At 40.3% G+C, this 20,091-nt stretch overlaps 1 protein-coding gene across 1 annotated transcript; it reads right to left on the bottom strand.

Annotated features, from left to right (window-relative positions):
* Positions 1-10,685: 10,685 nt before the first annotated feature.
* On the bottom strand, positions 10,686-11,802 carry LOC132657092 (speckle-type POZ protein-like). The gene is given in 2 exon segments (XM_060393313.1): positions 10,686-11,396; positions 11,398-11,802. Coding segments are annotated over 2 exon segments (1,086 nt in total). The 5' UTR covers positions 11,773-11,802.
* Positions 11,803-20,091: the final 8,289 nt, after the last annotated feature.

Raw genomic sequence — 20,091 nt, forward strand, 5'->3', positions numbered from 1 at the left:
CTTGTTCTGTTGCTCTCCTTGTGGAGACCCTGTCCTCTCCAGCTCTTACTATTTCCCAGTTCTTACCTAAAATTCTGTTCACCTGCCCAACAGTTGCCCATCAGGCTCAGCATCTGCTTTGATAGTCTGAAGGGCAGAGGCTTTCAGAGGCCCTCTGTGGTAGGTTCCTAGGTTGTTTCCTGCTTTCTTCTTCTTCTGATGTCCATCCTCTTTGCCTTTCCGGATGGGGATTGGACATTTTAGTTAGGGTCCTCTCTCTTGCTTAGTTTCTTTAGATGCACAGGTTTTAGTGGGTTTGTCCTATGTTGTATGTCTATATGAGTGAGTATATACCATGTGTGTCTTTTTGCTTCTGGGACAACTCACTCAAGATGATCCTTTCCAGATCCCACCATTTACCTGCAAATTTCATGATTTCCTTATTTTTTTTTTCAATGCAGTTTATTCAGGAACCTTGAACAATCCTCGGACCCTGGGGAAAGCCAGCCCACAGCTTAAATAGCCTCTGAGTAGCCAACCCAGGCTTGCCACATGGGCAATGCAGATAGGTCCACATATATGGAAGCAAGCCAGATCCTCAGCCTTAGACAAATGTGGAATTGTTCGTGACAGAGAGCACTCACCATCGGGAAGGTGGAAGGCGGAAACCAGCTCCATCTTTAAGGCATAGCATTCCGCAGCTCTCTACAGTTCCCCCTTTTTGTTTTAGGCGCATCAGGCAAGAGTAGAGGTCTGATCTCTGATATTAGAAATAAATTGGGACTTTGTACAGATGTTCATTTAGGTGTCATCCACCCAAAGAGCATGAGACCCGTCCGATACCTTTTTCTCAGAGGCGGGACCTGGGGCATCAACCTGCATGCAATCAGACATGCTCTTCTCTGGGTCGAAAGAGGCTGACCCTGAGTGCAGTGCTTAGCCTCTCATCCTGAGCATATCATTTTAGCTTTTTATGGTATCCAACCATGCTTGGGGAGAATGTCCTGCTTCAATGGCTGTAAAGGCCTGAATGATCATGGCTGCATCACACTGTTGTGAGACTCTAATCTTACATATATACCACAGGCAAACCAAGGAGACCAACACCAGAAGGCCTGCTAACGCTCCCATGCCCGCCCATTCCTTCAGATGATTCATGGCTGCAGCAATCCATGTTGATAATCCTGTGGCTAGTCCTGCGTCCACTCTGGTAGAATTTACTGTGACAATGGCCACTCTCAGCTGCTCCATCATAATATCGAATTCTCCAGTCCAATTACCTAAAATATAGCTCGACAATTGTTTAGACAGATTTGCAGCACAGGAAAAATTCTCATGTTGTATGCTAGTGACACAAAGTCCAGCATACTTTCATTGACAGCCAGGTTGAGCGATTTGCCTTAGGGTATCAATTTGCTCCTGCAAGAGGTCAATCCTCTGATTGAACACCATCAAGCTTCCTTTTAGTTGAGCATTAATTCCTTTATGTACAACTAAGGCATGAGCTACATTGGCTAAATTTTTATTCAGGGTCTGAGCAGTCTGCCCAGTATGACTCATGGCTAATGCCCTGGTGGTAGCTCCAACAGCCGCCAATGAGATGGTAGTAACAATGGTGGCTGTAGTTCCAAGATCCCTTTTCTATCTGAAGAGAGTCCTAGCGTGAGGGGCATCAATGGGCACAGGCACGCAGTGAGGCATGCGAGTAACCAGGGCATACCTAATTTACTAGCATTCCAGCGTTGGGCAAAAAAGCAAGTATCATTACCACAACTACTTGGCTCTATCTTGCTAATAATGAATAAAAATGGGGGATATAGACAAACAGGTGTGGGCTTATAGGAAATATTATGAGAAGCCTTAACCCCTCGTTGGAACATCCTGCATCAATTCTAGAACTAGCAGTGGTGGTGTCCGAGGTCTGAGTAGGTTCAGGAGACCATTGCCCCCAGGGGCGAGACGTGCTCCATGCCAATTGACTAACTCCATGTTTTCCTCCACTTTTGAAAGTCATTTAAGGTTCTTAAATTATTTTTTTCCCTTTTTTTAAATTATTCATCAATTACACTTTATTCATTCTGCATCCCCCCATAAGCCCCTCCCTCCTCCCCTCCCAATCCCACCCTCCCTCCTCCCTCTGTTTGCATGCCACTCCCCAAGTCCACTAATAGGTGAGATTCTCCTCTCCTTTCTGATCTTAGTCTGTCAGTTCACATCAAAAATGGCTGTATTGTCCTCTACTATGGCCTGGTAAGGCTGCCCCCCCCAGAGGGAGGTGATCAAAGAGCAGGCCAATCAGATTATGTCAGAGGCAGTCCCTCTTCACATTACTATGTAACCCAATTGGACTCTGATCTGCCCTGGGCTACATCTGTGCAGGGGTTCTGGGTTATCTCCATGAATAGTCCTTGGTTGGAGTATGAGTCTCTGGGAAGTTCCCTGTGTTCAAATTTTCTTGTTCTGTTGCTCTCCTTGTGGAGACCCTGTCCTCTCCAGCTCTTACTATTTCCCAGTTCTTACCTAAAATTCTGTTCACCTGCCCAACAGTTGCCCATCAGGCTCAGCATCTGCTTTGATAGTCTGAAGGGCAGAGGCTTTCAGAGGCCCTCTGTGGTAGGTTCCTAGGTTGTTTCCTGCTTTCTTCTTCTTCTGATGTCCATCCTCTTTGCCTTTCCGGATGGGGATTGGACATTTTAGTTAGGGTCCTCTCTCTTGCTTAGTTTCTTTAGATGCACAGGTTTTAGTGGGTTTGCACTATGCTGTATGTCTATATGAGTGAGTTTATACCATGTGTGTCTTTTTGCTTCTGGGACAACTCACTCAGAATGATCCTTTCCAGATCCCACCATTTACCTGCAAATTTCATAATTTCCTTATTTTTCATTGCTGAGTAATATTCCATTGTGTAGATGTACCACAATTTCTGCATCCATTCTTCAGTTGAGGGGCATCTGGATTGTTTCCAGCTTCTGGCTATTACAAATAAAGCTGCTACAAACATGGTTGAGCAAATGTCCTTTTTGTGTACTTGAGTCTCTTTTGGATATATGCCCAGGAGTGGTATGGCTGGATCTTGAGGAAGCACTATTCCTAGTTGTCTGAGAAAGCACCAGATTGATTTCCAGAGTGGTTGTACAAGTTCACATTCCCACCAGCAGTGGAGAAGGGTTCCCCTTTCTCCACAGCCTCTCCAGCATGTGTTGTCACTTGAGTTTTTGATCTTGGCCATTTTCATGGGTGTAAGGTGAAATCTCAGGGTTGTTTTGATTTGCATTTCCCTAATGGCTAGTGAGGTTGAGCATTTCTTTAAGTGCTTCTCTGCCATTCGGTATTCCTCTACAGAGAATTCTCTGTTTAGCTCTGTTCCCCATTTTTTAAGTGGATTACTTGGTTTGCTGCTTTTCAGCTTCTTTAGTTCTTTATATATACTGGATATGAGTCCTCTGTCAGATAAAGGGTTGGTGAAGATTCTTTCCCAATCTGTAGATGGTCGCTTTGTTTTGATGACGGTGTCCTTTGCTTTACAGAAGCTTTTCAGTTTCATGAGGTCCCATTTATTGGTTGTTGCTCTTAGAGCCTGTGCTGTTGGTGTTCTGTTCAGGAAGTTTTCCCCTGTACCAATGAGTTCCCACTTTTTTTTCTAGCCGATTTAATGTTTCTGGTTTTATGTTGAGGTCTTTGATCCACGTGGACTTCAGTTTTGTGCTGGGTGACAAGTATGGATCTATTTTCATTTTTCTACATGTAGACATCCAGTTAGACCAGCACCATTTGTTGAAGATGCTATCTTTTTTCCATTGTATGGTTTTGGCGTCTTTGTCAAAGATCAGGTGTCCATAAGTGTGTGGGTTTATTTCTGGGTCCTCTGTTCGGTTCCATTGATCCACCATTCTGTTTCTATGCCAGTACCATGCAGTTTTTAAAACTGTTGCTCTATAGTACAACCTAAGATCAGGGATGGAGATACCTCCGGAAGATCTTTTATTGTAGAGGATTGTTTTAGCAATTCTGGGTTTCTTGTTATTCCAGATGAAGTTGAGAATTTTTCTTTCCAGGTCTGTAAAGAATTGTGTTGGTAATTTGATGGGCATTGCATTGAATCTGTAGATTGCTTTTGGTAAAATGGCCATTTTTACTATGTTAATCCTACCAAGCTATGAGCATGGGAGATCTTTCCATCTTCTCATATCTTCTTCTAATTCTTTCTTCAGAGATTTGAAATTTTTTTCATACAAGTCTGTGACTTCCTTGGTTAGGGTTACTCCGAGGTACCTTATGTCATTTGTGGCTATTGTGAAGGGTGTTGTTTCCCTAATTTCTTTCTCAGCCCTTTTGTCTTTTGTATACAGGAGGGCTACTGATTTTTTTGAGTTAATTTTGTATCCTGCCACTTTGATGAAGGTGTTTATCAGCTGTGGGAGTTCCCTGGTAGAGTTTTTGGGGTCACTCACGTATACTATCATATCATCTGCAAATAGTGATAATTTGACTTCTTCCTTTCCAATTTGTATCCCCTTGATCTCCTTCAACTGTCTTATTGCTCTAGCAAGGACTTCCAGCACTATGTTGAAGAGATATGGAGAGAGTGGGCAGCCTTGTCTTGTCCCTGATTTCAGTGGGATTGCTTTAAGTTTCTCTCCATTCAGTTTGATGTTGGCTATAGGCTTGCTGTATATCGCCTTTACTATGTTTAGATATGTGCCTTGTATCCCTGATCTCTCCAATACTTTGAACATGAATGGATGTTGGATTTTGTCAAAGGCTTTTTCAGCATCTAGGGAGATAACTTAGAACCCCTGCACAGATGTAGCCTGTGCAGCTCAGTCTCCAAATGTGCACTTTAGTAAGGGGAACAGGGGCTGTCTCTGACATGAACTCAGTGGCTGGCTCTATGATCACCTCTCCCTAAGGAAGCGAGGTTCAGCCTGGCTAGAGAGGAAGACTCTGAAAAACAATCCTGATGAGACCTGATAGGCGAGGGTCAGATGGCAGGGGAGAATGTCCTCCCCTATCAGTTGACCGAGGAAGGGGCAGGGGAGGAGATGATGGATGGAGAGAAGGAAGGATTGGGAGGGATTTAGGGTTGAGGCTACAGCTGGGATACAACGAGAATAAATTGTAATAAATAAAAAATAGTATTTTAAAAATCTAGGGAGGAAACAGAAACCATGAAACAGAATAACTACTCCACAAAGGCATACCGAAATCAGCACCTAGACCTATAATCATTCCAATCCCAGATTTGTAGGCTTAGATTTTTCACCAAACCTACTTTATATGGGGTTCTTATACAACTTTAATGCCTTTCAATCATCACCCCCATCCTAAGTAGAAGATTAGAAGGGACAAGGGCTGTAGACCTCTTCTGTCTACTTCCTCCTGATTAGGGTCAATGGGTCTGTAGGGGATTACCAAAACCAAGTTATTAGGATACCAACAGCCCAGTACAAAGATCAATACCAAGTAGCAACATGAAGTCAGGAAAAGCTGCAAGACTCAGTTGAATTGCCTGGAGAAGTTCTCTGGAATATTTGTCTCTTCAAATTCAAGTGTCAGAGCACTAATACCAGTGCAGACATGTCAACCCAAAAAACGAAGCCTCACTGTGTGGGAACCTATATATATCTCCTCTCCTCAGAGTCCTCCCAGAGATGGTCTCAGCTGTCCAAAGTCACACCCCTTGCACATGAGGGGTCAGAACAAAATATCACATGCCCTCTTACCAGCCAACCTATAGCAAAACATCATGTACCCAGCTTACAGTAAAACATCACATGAGAAAACTGAGTCTTCAGAGAAACCAGAAACTTCCACATCATATCCTTATTTCTGTTTTAAAAAAAAATGTATTTTTACCTTTTACATTAATAATATACACACAATAAGAATAATTATAATTATGGGAACCATAAGACTAGAAATATATATCAAATAATAGTCAAACAAAACTACATTAAATTTCTACCAGTAAATAATAATTAAACCAAATAGATTTTTACATTTCCAAAGTCATACAAAATAACCTGAATTTCTATCAATATACAATAGTTACACAAAATAACCTTAAATTTCTATCCACATACAATATAAAATAACCTTAAATTTTCACAAAATAACCTTAAATTTCTATCAATATACATTAATTCATACCTAGGCAAAGTAACACATCAAATGACCAAAAACATCCTCCCCACCTTTTGAGAATGGGAATATCCTATATGCAAAGATATCTTTTGAGTACCCTATGAAAATCTGGGATATTGGCCATGTCCCATGAAAGCTAGCTGAATATTTGTTGTCCATTATTTTTGTTGTCTGTCTAGTCTCGGTGTAGTCTGTCTAATCTCTGTGTCGTCTATCTGTCCAGTCTCTGTGTTGTCTGTCCTTTGGGCTAGCCCTTTTGAAGATGATTTTCATGCAAATTTTAGAAAAATCAGTCATTGAGGTAAAACAAAACAAAACAGAACAAGTTTGCAAGAGTGAATCACTTGGGCTATTTGCTTTGTGAAGACCCCCATGCCTCAGGTGATAAGAGGTTTTCTCTGGTCAGAACTCATCTATATAAGTTTTGTTGGTAAGCATATATTGTCATTCCTTGTAGATACATGAGCCTAACCACATCCCATCTCAAAACTATTGCAGATTTCCATTCTATTAACACATCCTTAAAGTATATTGGTTGACCTAGATCTTAATTTTTTTTTTTAGTAACACAGTGTCTCTCAGGTGCTGTTGTTTGTTTTATTCCAAACGTTAAGAAAATTTAAAATTAACAAAGCATTATTTAGTTTGTTCCTGGGTTTTTTTAACTCCACCTTTTTGTTTAATAAGCATCTCTTCTAAGGTGTGATTTGTTCTTTCTTCAACTCCTTGTCCTGTAGGATTGTAATACCTGTAATGTGCTTTATATTGTAATATGCAAAGAATGGTTTTGTCTTATTGGCTACATATGCGGGAGCATTATCGGTCTTAATTTGTGTACATATCCCCTTAATTGCCATTATTTCTAATAAATGTATAATTGCACAATCACCCTTTGCAGAACTTGAAGCAATAGCCCATTGAAAGCCTGAGTATGAATCAATGGTGTGGTGTATATACCTTTGTTTTCAAAATTTTGCAAAATGAAAAACATTTATCTGCCAGGTTTCATTTTGTGTTTGGTCCCCCTAAGGTTACTACCAGTAGGTAACAGAATTTGGTTATATAGAGAATATGTAGGACATATTTTTTATTACTATTTCTTTAGCTTGTTGCCAAGTGATAGAAATTTTTTTCTTGAAACATTTTCCATTAACATGATGTCTCTCATGAAATTTAGAGGCTTCTAAAACATTCCATATTCATAATTGCTCAGTTTCCTCGTTTGCTTGTGCCTGGTGAACCTGTATGTGACAAAATGGATAGTTTCTACTTCTGACGTACTGTTGTAATCACATAAATAATGAAGTTATTTCTGAGCCTGATTTTTTAGGAACAAATTCAGCAGTCTCTACATGGAAAAAACAACTCTTTCTGCATATAAATAATCAGTAATTATATTAAGAGTTTCTGGAGAATCTAATAATACCATGAAGATTGCATACAGTTGTGGGTTTTGAACTGAGGTATATGGACTTTTGGTCACCTTTTTGTCTGACTTATAACCTGCCAGCACTATCTTGTTTGCATCAGTCTAGAATGTTGCTGTCTCTGGAATTGCTGTTCTCTTTCCAATACGTGGAAGAATCCAATTAGTTCTTTATATAAATTGAATACATCTGCTTTTAGGATATTTATTGGGCTGGAGAGATGGCCCAGCGGTTAAGAGCACTGCACGCTCCTCCAGAGGACCTGAGTTCAATTCCCAGCAATAACGCAGTGGCTTCACAACCGTCTAGCATGTGATCTGATGCCCTCTTCTGGTGTGCAGGTGTACATGCTGATAGAGCACACATGCATAGAATCAATAAATAACTTAAAAAAAAAGACAAGGAAGGAACGAAAGAAGGGAAGGTTTGTTTTGGCTCACAGTTCAAGGGGAGCCAGACCATCACTGTGGGAAAGGAATGGTGGCAGGGGCAGGAGGAGGATATTTATTATTAATTTCTCCCAATGAGTTAGACAAACTCTTTGCCAATCATCATTGATCACCCACAATGACATTGTCTCAGTATTAGTGAGAGGCACTACAATTTCAGCCATATATCTTCTTTTATAATTTGTTCAGAAATATTTTCTATATATGTTGGGATCAATTAAGTAATGATGAGGCACACAACAGATCTTATATGAAAGAGGTTTCTTAGATGGGATTGAAGAGAGAAAGAGGAGAGAGGAGAGAAGGAGAGAGGAAGACATGATGGAGGGAATAGAGAGGGGACACCCCCACAGAGAGAGGGGAGAGGACAAGAAGGCAAGAGAGGCCAAGAGAGAGACAAAGTAGTGGGTTGATCGTTTTAAGGAGCAAACTAACCATACCTGCCAGGTGTGGCCACCTTGCCTGTTACACTTAAGTTGCTAAGCACCCCAGAAGCAGGTGTCTAAATACTTATAATATATGTCTTCAGTTTTTTAAACTTCGTTTATGTGCTCAGAAAATCCATTCTATAATGCTGTATTCCCATTGCATAATGAGCTCAGAGGAGAAAGAATTGAAGTCAAAATGACCAAAATGCAATCAAGGTTAGGATCAATTTGATCCACATAAGCATCTTCAGTCTTTGTTATTCACGAGTTAACTCTTTTGCTGCTTCAGCTGTTGGACATCTTGCACTGTTTAAGTTTGAATCTCCTTGAAATTTTGAAACAAATTACTTAACTCATAAATATTCAATCCAATTATAGGCTTCAGCAAGTTAATATCTTCCATTAATTTTTGAAAATCATTAAGACATTGCAATTGGTCCCTATGGGTTTGTGTCTTTTGTGGTCAACTTATTTGATGGCAGATTTTATAACCCAAACAACTAAGTGAATGTCCTCTTTGCATTTATTGTCGAGCAATCTGTAACCCAATATTGGTAGAATATTTTTATGTTTCCTTAAATATTTTCTCTGAAGTATCTGTATCAGAATCAGCTAACAAAATATCATCCATGTAATAATATATGAAAGATGAAGGAAATTGCCTACTAATTATTTCTGATGGTTTTAACACAAAATATTGATTTAAAGTTGGATTATTTAACATTCTCTGTGGCAACATCCTCCAGTGGTATTTCTTTATTGGACCACTATTATTCAGAGTAGGTACTGAGAAAGCTAAACTTTCCCTGTCCTGCTTATCAAGTGTATTGTGCAAAAAGCAAACTTTCAAATCAATTATTATTATAGGCCAGGCTCTAGGTAACAAGGAAGGTAAAGGAAGTCCAAGCTGCGAAGGACCCATTGGTGAATAAGTCTATTTACTCTCTTAAATCTGTTATCATCCTCCAATTTCCTGATTTCCTTTCTTCAACAAACACGGGTGGAATTCCATGAGCTTGTAGACTCTACTATATGTTGAGCCTCCAGCTGCTCTTGAACCAGTTCTTTGATGGCCTGCTATTTTTCTTTTGTTATGAGCCACTTCACTTGCCACACTGGTCTGTTTGATATCCAGCTCAGGGGAAAAGGCCAGTAAGCACAGAATTTTTGGTTCTGTTGTTTTCTTTGTGGAGCTCCAGATACTTCCAAGTCTTTCTATCTCCCCCTACTTTCATAAGATTCCCTGCATTATGCCCATTGTTTGTCTATGTGTCTTAGCATCTGCTTTAATACCCTGCCAGGTAGAATCTTTCAAAGGCTCTCTGTGGTAGGTTCCTGTCTTTTACTTGTTTTCACATTTTTTCCAATGTCTGCCCCATTTCCTTTCTGAATGAGGATTGATCATCTTTTCATGTAAAGTCAAGTAAGTAAGTAACGAATGAAAGAAGGAAAAATGAGTTGCAGCAGTAGCCACTGACTGCTAAGAAAGAGGAGAAAGGGTTTTAATAGGGAGGGGGCACTGAGGAGTCTGCACAAACATCCACAGCTGAGCAGAGCTGGATGCACTAAACTTGAGTTCCCTAAACAAAGAAACCAGGAAAACCCACAAGAACTTCATTATATTTTTCATTTTATATTTTATTTGTAAGGTATTATATACAGAAATGTATTTGCCCATGGAGACAAGAAAGTGCCTCAGATCCTGTGTATGTCCAGTTACAGATGGTTGAAACCTTCCTGTCTTTGCGTCCAGGTGTCCTCTGCAAGAGCAACAGGAACTCTTCCCAAATGACTTATCACTCCCGTACTTACAAACTGAGATTTAAAAAAAAGTCTTTGTCTGTCCCTTCTCATATCATTACACGTTCATGTTTATTTTCCCCTTTGCTCTGACCCTTGGTCATGGGTTCTACTCAGTCCAATCCAGACATGTCTCAGCACAAAGACCCACTGTTGAGATGCATTTGTTGCAATCAACTAAGTTCAATCTCAGTTTCCAACTCATGGGACAACTATTAAAACCTGTACAGAAACAAGGGAGATATGAGGTAGAATAAACCAGAGTCCAGGGCTGTCCAGCTGAATAGCATTCCACCTTCTTCCCAGGAGTTTTAAATCCTGAGCCATGATGCTGTCCTTCCCCAGATTCGCTGTAAACACGGCAGCAATACCAGAGACTGCCTGAGAGTCGCTGATAACAACAGTTGTTGCTGCCACAGGAAGACAGGTGTAGGTCACAAGGAAGCAGGTGCTAGGATCTATCTCTTCGGGCGTTTGAGAGGGGGTTCCAGGAAAGGCCTCTGTGCAGAAGCCAGGGCATGGAATGCTTCAGCCAGCAAGTGGGGATGGAAGTCCACCATGACCTTCCACCCCGAGGTCTCAAAGACCTCAGAAGCATGAACTGTAATGAAATCCAATGCCTTCATTTTCAGCTGCTCTGCACTGTGGAGGTCAGCCAGGATGAGAGTGTGAGCGGCATTCTCCACTGAGAGGTCCCTGCAGATGGCAACCTCACACATGCTCTTTAAGCACTCCAAGCCATACCTGTCAGCAGCTGCCAGCACACCAGTGGCCATGGTGTGGAGGTTTGGTGCCTTCCCTGTGTAAATGAAGCCCATCATCTCCTTGAAGACTTGAGGCTCCAGGTCCTTGATCTCAACTCGGTTCTTTTGCCCCTCCTCCAACTCATGTTCGAACATGGCTCTGAAAACTGGAGAGCGAGCTGCTAAGATAGCCTTGTGAGCCCAGAATTCCTGACCAGATACCAAGAGACAGCAGTCTGTGAAGAGGGAATTCTTCCACAGCGCTCCCAGGTCATCCATCAAAGAGCAGCTTGGAACCTTGATTGCCGATGTCGTGTTCTGTCGTGGAATGCTGCAGGAGTCTTGAACTATGTACACCTCGCACAGGAGGGTCAGGCGGTTCTTGGGGAGAAGGCGCTCTGCCTGGGACAACAGGAAATCTCTTAAGGATGAATTTTTTGAATCCCCTGCCTTTGCCAGGCACAAACCTAAAGACAATTTGGCTCCACAGTCCTTGGCATTTCTCTCCTTCAGCATTTATGATCCAAAAGTGGAACTTGGCCCAAACGGGGCTCTTTGGACAGCGGAGCAACACTAGGTGAACTGACAGGTAATCTTTGCTATCTTCATCGCTCCCATTGGCGTGAACTTTCAAAAGCCATTGGAGTTTGTCATTGGCTCCTGATGAGAAAGTCGCACTTTCAATGGCTTCCCTCATTCCCTCCAGGCAAAAGGAGAAGTTGCTGATGGTCCACCTGTACGAAAATGTCTGGACAGTGATCTGCGTGGAGCCCCAGCTCTCAGCTGCCAGGTTGTCTGACATATCTGCTGGAGGTGGCTTAGAAGTTAAACTGGACAAAAAAAAAAAAAACAAGCACAAAAAGAGCTAGAATTTCTTATGTCTTTATCATGAATGACACAATTATAGATAATTATAAAAGTTTAGTTTCAAATTCTCCTAGGTTCCCCTTTCTATGACTTTGGACATTTGTATCTCTCTGAAAATATTTATCTAGACTTGAACATTAGTCAGAGAAGTTAGCACCAGCCACTAGCCAGTGCTAAATTGTGTGTGTGTGTGTGTGTGTGTGTGTGTGTGTGTGTGTGGTGTGGATGTTAACACTTAGGTAAATAATAACTAGATTTAGCTATCATATCAAATTTCTGAAGAGTGGAAAATTTTAGAGACTTCCATTTCATTCCTGTGATGTTAGTCAGGGTCCTCTAGAGTAACAATGCACAGAATGAACTTCTCTATATACCTATAGAAAGGGGAATTATGACAATGACTTGCAAACTGCAGCCCACCTAATCCCACAATAGTTAAAGCCAGTACTTACTTAATCCACAAGGCTAGAAGTCTCAGGTGGTCTTCAGTATATGCTAGACATCTGAAGAAGTAGCCTCTAATGACAGTGAAGTGATCCACTTGCTATCAAGTTGAGTGCAAGCAGGCAAAGAACCAAGGTTTCCTTCTTCCATCTGTTTATATAGGATTGCTGCAGAAGGTGTGGTCCGATTAGAGGTGTGTCTTCTACCCCAAGATCTGGATTAATGGTGTGTGTTTTTCCTACCTCAAAAGTCTATATTTGAACTGGGTCTACCTACTTCATGTCAAGTAAAAAGCTTCTAATAGGTTTGCCCTCCTGTTTAAGTTCCTGAAGTTTTCCTTTTGGGAACACAAATGGACTTCACAAGTGTTTTGTGCTTACCAAGGTCAATGTTCCTTAAAAAGGATGAAGTCAGTCTCTGTCCAGCTATTGTTTGCCCTTGTGATGATGTTACACTGATCCCTGCCAGGAACATAATCAGGGAGGGGTGTTGTCTCTACCTTGTCAGAGGTCTGAGTCTTCATAGCATGGAGGACAGGAGGAAGACCTCATATATGGTGTGCAGGAGGCAGAGGGAGGAAGCTGTGAACGTGGGATCATTCTTTCTGCCTTTTATTCCAAAGAGACAAGCAGTCTGTGTGATGGCTCCCCCAGTTTTGTAGCTGGTCTTCTACTTTTCTCTCAGAGAATCCTCCTTGGAAATATTTTCCCAGCTCAAATTGAGGGTGTAGTTTATGAATATCCTGAAGTTTTTTCGATTCAGTCATAGAATTCAGGTACTCAACACCTCATGTTCTGCAACATCCACTGGTAAATTCAGTCCTCTTCAACCTTAGAACTGCCATGCTTCCTCTGCTAGGCCTTAGTAATGAGAGATTATACAGGTTTTCAAAGGTCCAGCATTTAGTCAACAGTACCCAAGACTGGGCTTTCTGATGTTTCCCATTCTGTAAAGTGATGTGTAAAATGCTGCCTACATCTGTTTTTGTTTGTTTGTTTGTTTGTTTTGGTTTGGTTTGGTTTTTTTTTCCTCTTCTCAGTTCTTCACATCTTGGAGAGATTCACTAAGCCTAGAGAACACAGAAATAGTTTCTGTGATTCAATCAGCTCAGCATTTCCCAGCCCAGCTCTTTTGTGTGTCTGGTTCCAATGCTGTTCATCCCTCAGTACAGCATGAATCAGTCAATTGGCTTTGATCTTTTGACTTTTGGCTCCCTAGTTAGATTTCTAGAGTATCTGTACTAAGTGGTTCCCAGGTGGCTTTAGGTTTAGAGTAACTGGTACTCTCTTGCTCAAATCTGTCACTTGAATGTTTTCAGGTGATCAATGCAAGCCACCTCCTTTGCAAGAAATGTGCTCCTAATTTTGTATCCTGTACACAGAAGAGCATGCTCTAGGAGAGTGGGAGTAGCCTCTTACAGGAGAGCTGCAATCCTCTGGAGCAGGAAACTTGGACCCTGACCATAAAGGATCTCATTCTTGGAGTGAGAAAGGTGTAGGTGCTCTTTGTGTAATTGTTCTCTTTGAGAAGTGATTGACAAAAAGAATTCAGGTTGTAATACCACCATCATGGGACCCTCAGAGACCACCATGAAATGACTCCATCCAAGAGAGCTTTATTAGGAAAGCAATCGAACTCTGGCCCCAAGTCTCACTGATGCAGCAGTAGAGAAGTGGGACCCTGAGCTCTGAGTGTACAGGGTTCTAAAGGGAAAGATTGCAAGCAAGGGTTTTCCTTGACAACAAGCAAGGGTGAACCTCTCTCCAGGACAGAAAAAAAGGTGGGTTCATGCCGTGATGTTACAGGATTTTGAGAAAAAGCCATAGGGAAGAGGTGACCCTTTACATAATCACAATTGCCATTCTTCTAAACTACATCTGAACCTTTGGGGAGAATATTTCCAACACATACTCATTAATTATTGCCAGGGAGATTGTCTCTATTTTTTTAATAAACATTTATTCTGTGATATTTCCTGAAGGCTGTTGCTATAAGAGCTAACTTTGTTTTCTGCCAGGTGCACATTCTGTGATATTTAATGATACTTGAGTTCAGCTACCAGTCAAAATGGTTCCTCATTTCAAAATGGAGTCACTCAGATTAACTTAAACTCTTCATTCCCCCGTTTTCTTGTAAATAAAGAGGCCAATTTTGGGCTCTTACATTCCAAGCTCAGCTTCCAACTGGCAGTACTGGGTTCTCATTACCATCAACTGTATAATCCCTAGTCTTTGCCTAATATATCCTAAGAACTTGTTAAGCAAGCATGATCCAAAAATGACTAAAAGCATTGCAGTATTGTAGTACTAGTTTCTGCTCCACGTAAGGAGGTCCCCAAGATAATAGCTAATGTCGGAGCCCCCTTTGACTTAGCATTTCAGCCTGTAGGTAGGATTTTGGGCCTGTGGTCTCTTCTTCTGAAATGTATTCAATGTGACAATAGGACCTTTGGCATCAGGGGATAGGGAGGCTGAAATGCCAGCCAAAGCCTGGGAATGAGGCAGTCCTTAGAAGTGTCTGGTTAGTTGTTGATCCATCTGAGGAGGCAGTGAGCAATCATCTCAGCTTCCAGCAAGTTCAGATCTCAGTTTGTGGTCTCAACCAGGTGAAAATCTGCTGAGACAAATTCAAACTAGAAACAAAAATTAAAATTTGTCTAATAAATGGGAAAAGTTAGAGTTTGCTAAAGGAAATATAGAAAAAGACTCAGAAAAATAATATAAAACTGCATCCAATGGAATGAGTGCCAATTCTTCTTAGCTGTTTCTTTTGTAACCTTTATAAATAATTTAAATGTGTGCATGGTCTGAAACTTTAACATTTTAACTGTAGTACAGCTGTTGGTAATCAGCCACCAATGGAGCTCAGCAATTTTTTATAAACTCAGCATATACTTTTCATCTCCATCTCAATGTTACACTGAAAAGTTGGGCAGATATACATTAATGGCTTTAGTATTAAACTCTGAATGCTTGGGCTTTCTTTAACAAAGTAACTAGAAAAAATAAATTTAAAATATTCCTCAATCCTGCATCACAATGTACCTCAAAAATGGCAGATATTAAAATTACGGTAGTAAAATCTCTGGCTTTTTGGGTCAAATTCACATTTTGGACAGATGATCTTAGTATGATGAAATGCATCTTTGAGTCTATCTCCAGAAGACAACCAAGAGAAAATTAAAATCTCAAGCTTGTGATTGGAAAATAAGCAGTCAGTGTTCCATCAGCTTATCCCAATTTTATTAATCAACATTAGAAGGCTGAACTTGTGGAATTTTATAACAATATAAGCACATCAATAGCAAAGAATGGGGGAGAAATATGAAACATTGCCTTAAAGTATTTATTTAGACCCTTTCATTAATTTTTTAACTCTGAAACTTTTTTCCAGATCCTTAAACTTTTTTATATATTTTTATCCAGCTATTTATCATAAAACATAGACAACTAACATAAAGCCTATAAGCCAAGAAAAACTGTTTCCCTTTTAAAATAAAATACCTACTACTCTAATGCCAGGTTCATGGGACCCTCAGAGACTACCAGAAGATGACTTGATGAAATTGCAAGAGAGCTTTATTACAAGACCAATCGTACTCACAACCCAACTCTCACTAACACAGTAGTAGATAAGTGGGACCCTGAGCTCAGAGTGAACAGGATTTCTGTGATCAGGGAGTTTCCGTGGCAGCAAGCAGGAGCAACAAGCCTTGGCTTTACAGAATTGGGTAAAGTTTAGGAGGGTGGGGTGACCTTTACTGAGGCACACAATCACAAAGGCTAAGGCATACTATTGCAATGGCTATTTTTCTAAAACATATCTGTAACATTGGGGAGAATTTTCCCACCTGATTTCCAACCAATTCCCATTGATTATTGCCAGGGAGTTTGTCTCTATTTTCTATATTTCTATCAGATACAATACATAGAAGGGCTAGCAAATCTTACTCATCCTATCATAGTGCATTAAGACTGAACAGCAAAAAAGCATAAAGGAGAAAAGTTTCATTTAGCACTAAATGGAAAACTAAACACAGCTGTCAACCTTAGCAGAGGTGGACAATTCTGTCCATTTCAAACCTATCGGCCTGAAAGAAACAGCATTAAATCATTTATATAGGAACTGGCAACCAGGCATATATTTTTATAATAATTAACAATGACTTCATTATAACCCTACATAACCCTGGGCTAACATGGAGGTGCAATGAAGAACATTAAAAGAAAAAACATTTTGTTTTGAAGAAACATTAGCCTTTTAAACATTAGCAACATATCTTACATTTCTCCCTCAACTCATCCTTGCAGGTGTGAAAAAACAAGGCAAATACAATTCATACCTTCTATAACATTCCATATACCTTCACGTTAGGCTTTTTCCAGTTCAGTTCTTTTAAGACATTTTTCTTGAACTTCAGTCCATATAAAAGTTTTCGTCAATACTTTGAACATGAATGGATGTTGGATTTTGTCAAAGGTTTTTCAGCATCTAGGGAGATTATCATGTGTTTTTTTTTTTTCTTTCAGTTTGTTAATATGGTGGATCACATTGATGGATTTCCGTATATTGAACCACCCCTGCATACCTGGGATGAAGCCTACTTGGTCATAGTGGATAATATCTTTGATGTGTTCTTGGATTCGGTTTGCAAGTATTTTATTAAGTATTTTTGCATCAATGTTCATAAGGGAGATTGGACGGAAATTCTCTTTCTTTGTTGAGTCTTTGTGAGGTTTAGGTACCAAGGTGACTGTGGCTTCATAGAATGAGTCTGGTAATGTTCCTTCTGTTTCTATTTTGTGGAATAGTTTGAAGAGAATTGGTGTTAGCTCTTCTTTGAAGGTCTGGTAGAATTCTGCGCTGAAGCCATCTGGTCCTGGGCTTTTTTTTGGATGGGAGACTTTTGATGACCGCTTCTATTTCTTTGGGGGATATAGGACTATTTAGTTGATTTACCTGGCCCAGATTCAGCTTTGGTAAGTCAAATCGATCAAGAAAATTGTTCATTTCATTTAGATTTTCAAATTTTGTGGCATATAGACTTTTGAAGTAAGTCCTAATGATTGTTTGGATTTCCTCAGTGTCTGTAGTTATTTCAGATTTTGTTGATTTGGGTGGTGTCTCTCTGCCTTTTAGTTAGCTTGGCTAACTAAAAAGCTAAAATGTTACGCTCAGGATGCGAGGCTAAGCACTGCACTCAGGGTCAGCCGCTTTCGACCCAGAGAAGAGCATGTCTGGTTGCATGCGGATTGATGCCCCAGGTCCCGCCTCTGAGAAAAAGGTATCGGACGGGTCTTATGCTCTTTGGGTGGATGACACCTAAATGAACATCAGTACAAAGTCCCAATTTATTTCTAATATCAGAGATCAGACCTCTACTCTTGCCTGATGCGTCTAAAAAAAAGGGGGGAACTGTAGAGAGCTTCGGAATGCTATGCCTTAAAGATGGAGCTGGTTTCCGCCTTCCACCTTCCCGATGGTGAGTGCTCTCTGTCACGAACAATTCCACATTTGGCTAAGGCTGAGGATCTGGCTTGCTTCCATGTATGTGGACCTATCTGCATTGCCCACGTGGCACGCCTGGGTTGGCTACCCAGAGGCTATTTAAGCTGTGGGCTGGCTTTCCCCAGGGTCCGAGGATTGTTCAAGGTTCCTGAATAAACTGCATTGAAAAAAAAAAGTTTTCATCAGAACCCTTTTCATTATTTTATCATTCTGACACAATACATTATAAAAACTGCCATTTTTAATTGACTCAAACAGTATGGCTTGGCTTCATTTGGTAAAATTAACAAAATACATAGCAAAGTCTTTTGTACTTCCCAAAGGATTGAGAAAGTGTTTGAAGTTTTATATTAAAATGCCCAAGGTCATTGTCTAAAATGCCTGAAAAACTTGAAAATGTTTTATTGCCTTAAACATATTTTAAACATGTTTTTGAAATATTAACATACAGTACCCTTTTAAAGAATGAAGTCTCAAAGTATAACCACAATTTTAAAAGTCAAAACCAAATTTTATCAATGCAGATAATTTAATATTTTTTAAATTGACACCAAGTGTATTATTTTGATGTTATAAACTTTGCTGCCAGCAAGAAAAGTTCTTTTATACAAACACATGGAGGTGAATTTTTAATATATTTTTTCCATAATTTTATTTTTCTCATTAGTTACATTTTGTTAATTCTGTATCCCAGTTGTATCCATTTCCCCAGTCCCACCCTCCCTCCCTCATCTCCTCCCTGCCCCTTTCCAAGTCCACTAATAGGGGAGGACCTCCTCCCCTTTCATATGACTCCCTTTTGTCAGGTATTTTCAGGACTGGCTGCAAAGTCCTCCACTGTGGCCTAACAGTACTGCTCCTCCCTTGGGAGGTGGGGAGGTCAAAGAGCCAGTCATTGAGTTCCTGTTAGAAATAGTCCTTGTTCCCCTTACTATGGGAAACCAATTGATTACTGAGCTATCACGGGTCACATCTGAGCAGAGGTTCTAGGTTTTATCCTCTCATGGTCTTTGGTTGAGTGTCCATCTCAGAAAAGACCCTGTGCCCAGATACTTTTGGTCCTTGTGGAGCTCTTATCCTTTCCACATCAAACTCCCCTTCTTTCATATGATTCCCTGCACTTTGCCAAAGGTTTGGTTGTGAGTTTTAGTATCTATTTTGGAGCACTGCTAGGTAGAGTCTTTCAGATGCTTTCTGCAGTAGACTCCTGTCATACGTTCAATGCATAGCCCATTTGTCTTTCTAAATGAGGATAGATCATCATACTCCGTGTTGCTTTCTTGATTATCTTCTTTAGGTGTATAGATTTCATTATGTTTATCCTATCTTTTAGGTCTATATAAGCGAGTATATTCCATGTTTGTCTTTCTCCTTCTGGGATACTTCACTCAGAATGATCTTTTCTAGATCAAGTCTCTGAAGAAAGAAATTGAAGAAGATCTCAGAAGATGGAAAGATCTCCCGTGCTCATGGATCGGTAGGATTAACATTGTGAAAATGGCCATCCTGCCAAAAGCAATCTACAGATTAAATGCAATTCCCATCAAAATACCAACTCAATTCTTTTCAGACCTTGAAAAAAAGATTCTCAGCTTCATATGGAGAAACAAAAGACCTAGAATCTCCAAAACAATCCTATACAACAACAGATCATCTGGAGGTATCTCCATTCCCGATCTCAAGCTGTACTACAGAGCAATAGTAATAAAAACTGCATGGTATTAGCATAGAAACAGAAAGGAGGATCAATGGAACCGAATTGAAGACCCAGAAATAAACCCACGTACCTATGAATACTCAATTTTTGACAAAGCAGCCAAAACCATTCAATGGAAAAAAGATAGCATCTTCAACAAATGGTGCTGGTCTAATTGGATGTCTACATGTAGAAAAATGAAAATAGATCCACATTTATCACCCTGCACAAAACTAAAGTCCAAGTGGATCAAAGACCTCAACATAAAACCAGATACGCTAAATCTGTTAGAAGAAAAAGTAGGGAACAGCCTAGAACTCATTGGCACAGGAGACAACTTCCTAAACAGAACTCCAACAGCACAGGCTTTAAGAGCAACAATCAATAAATGGGACCTCATGAAACTGAAAAGCTTCTGTAAAGCAAAGGACACCATCATCAAAACAAAACGACTGCCTACAGATTGGGAAAGAATTTTCACCAACCCTTTAACTGACAGAGGGCTAATATCCAGTATATATAAAGAACTAAAGACACTGAAAAGCAGCAAAACAAGTAATCCAATTAAAAAATGGGGAACAGAGCTAAACAGAGAATTCTCTGTAG

The sequence above is a fragment of the Meriones unguiculatus genome, chromosome 10 (genome assembly GCF_030254825.1).
Source record: "Meriones unguiculatus strain TT.TT164.6M chromosome 10, Bangor_MerUng_6.1, whole genome shotgun sequence".
NCBI classification, from domain to species: Eukaryota; Metazoa; Chordata; class Mammalia; order Rodentia; family Muridae; genus Meriones; species Meriones unguiculatus.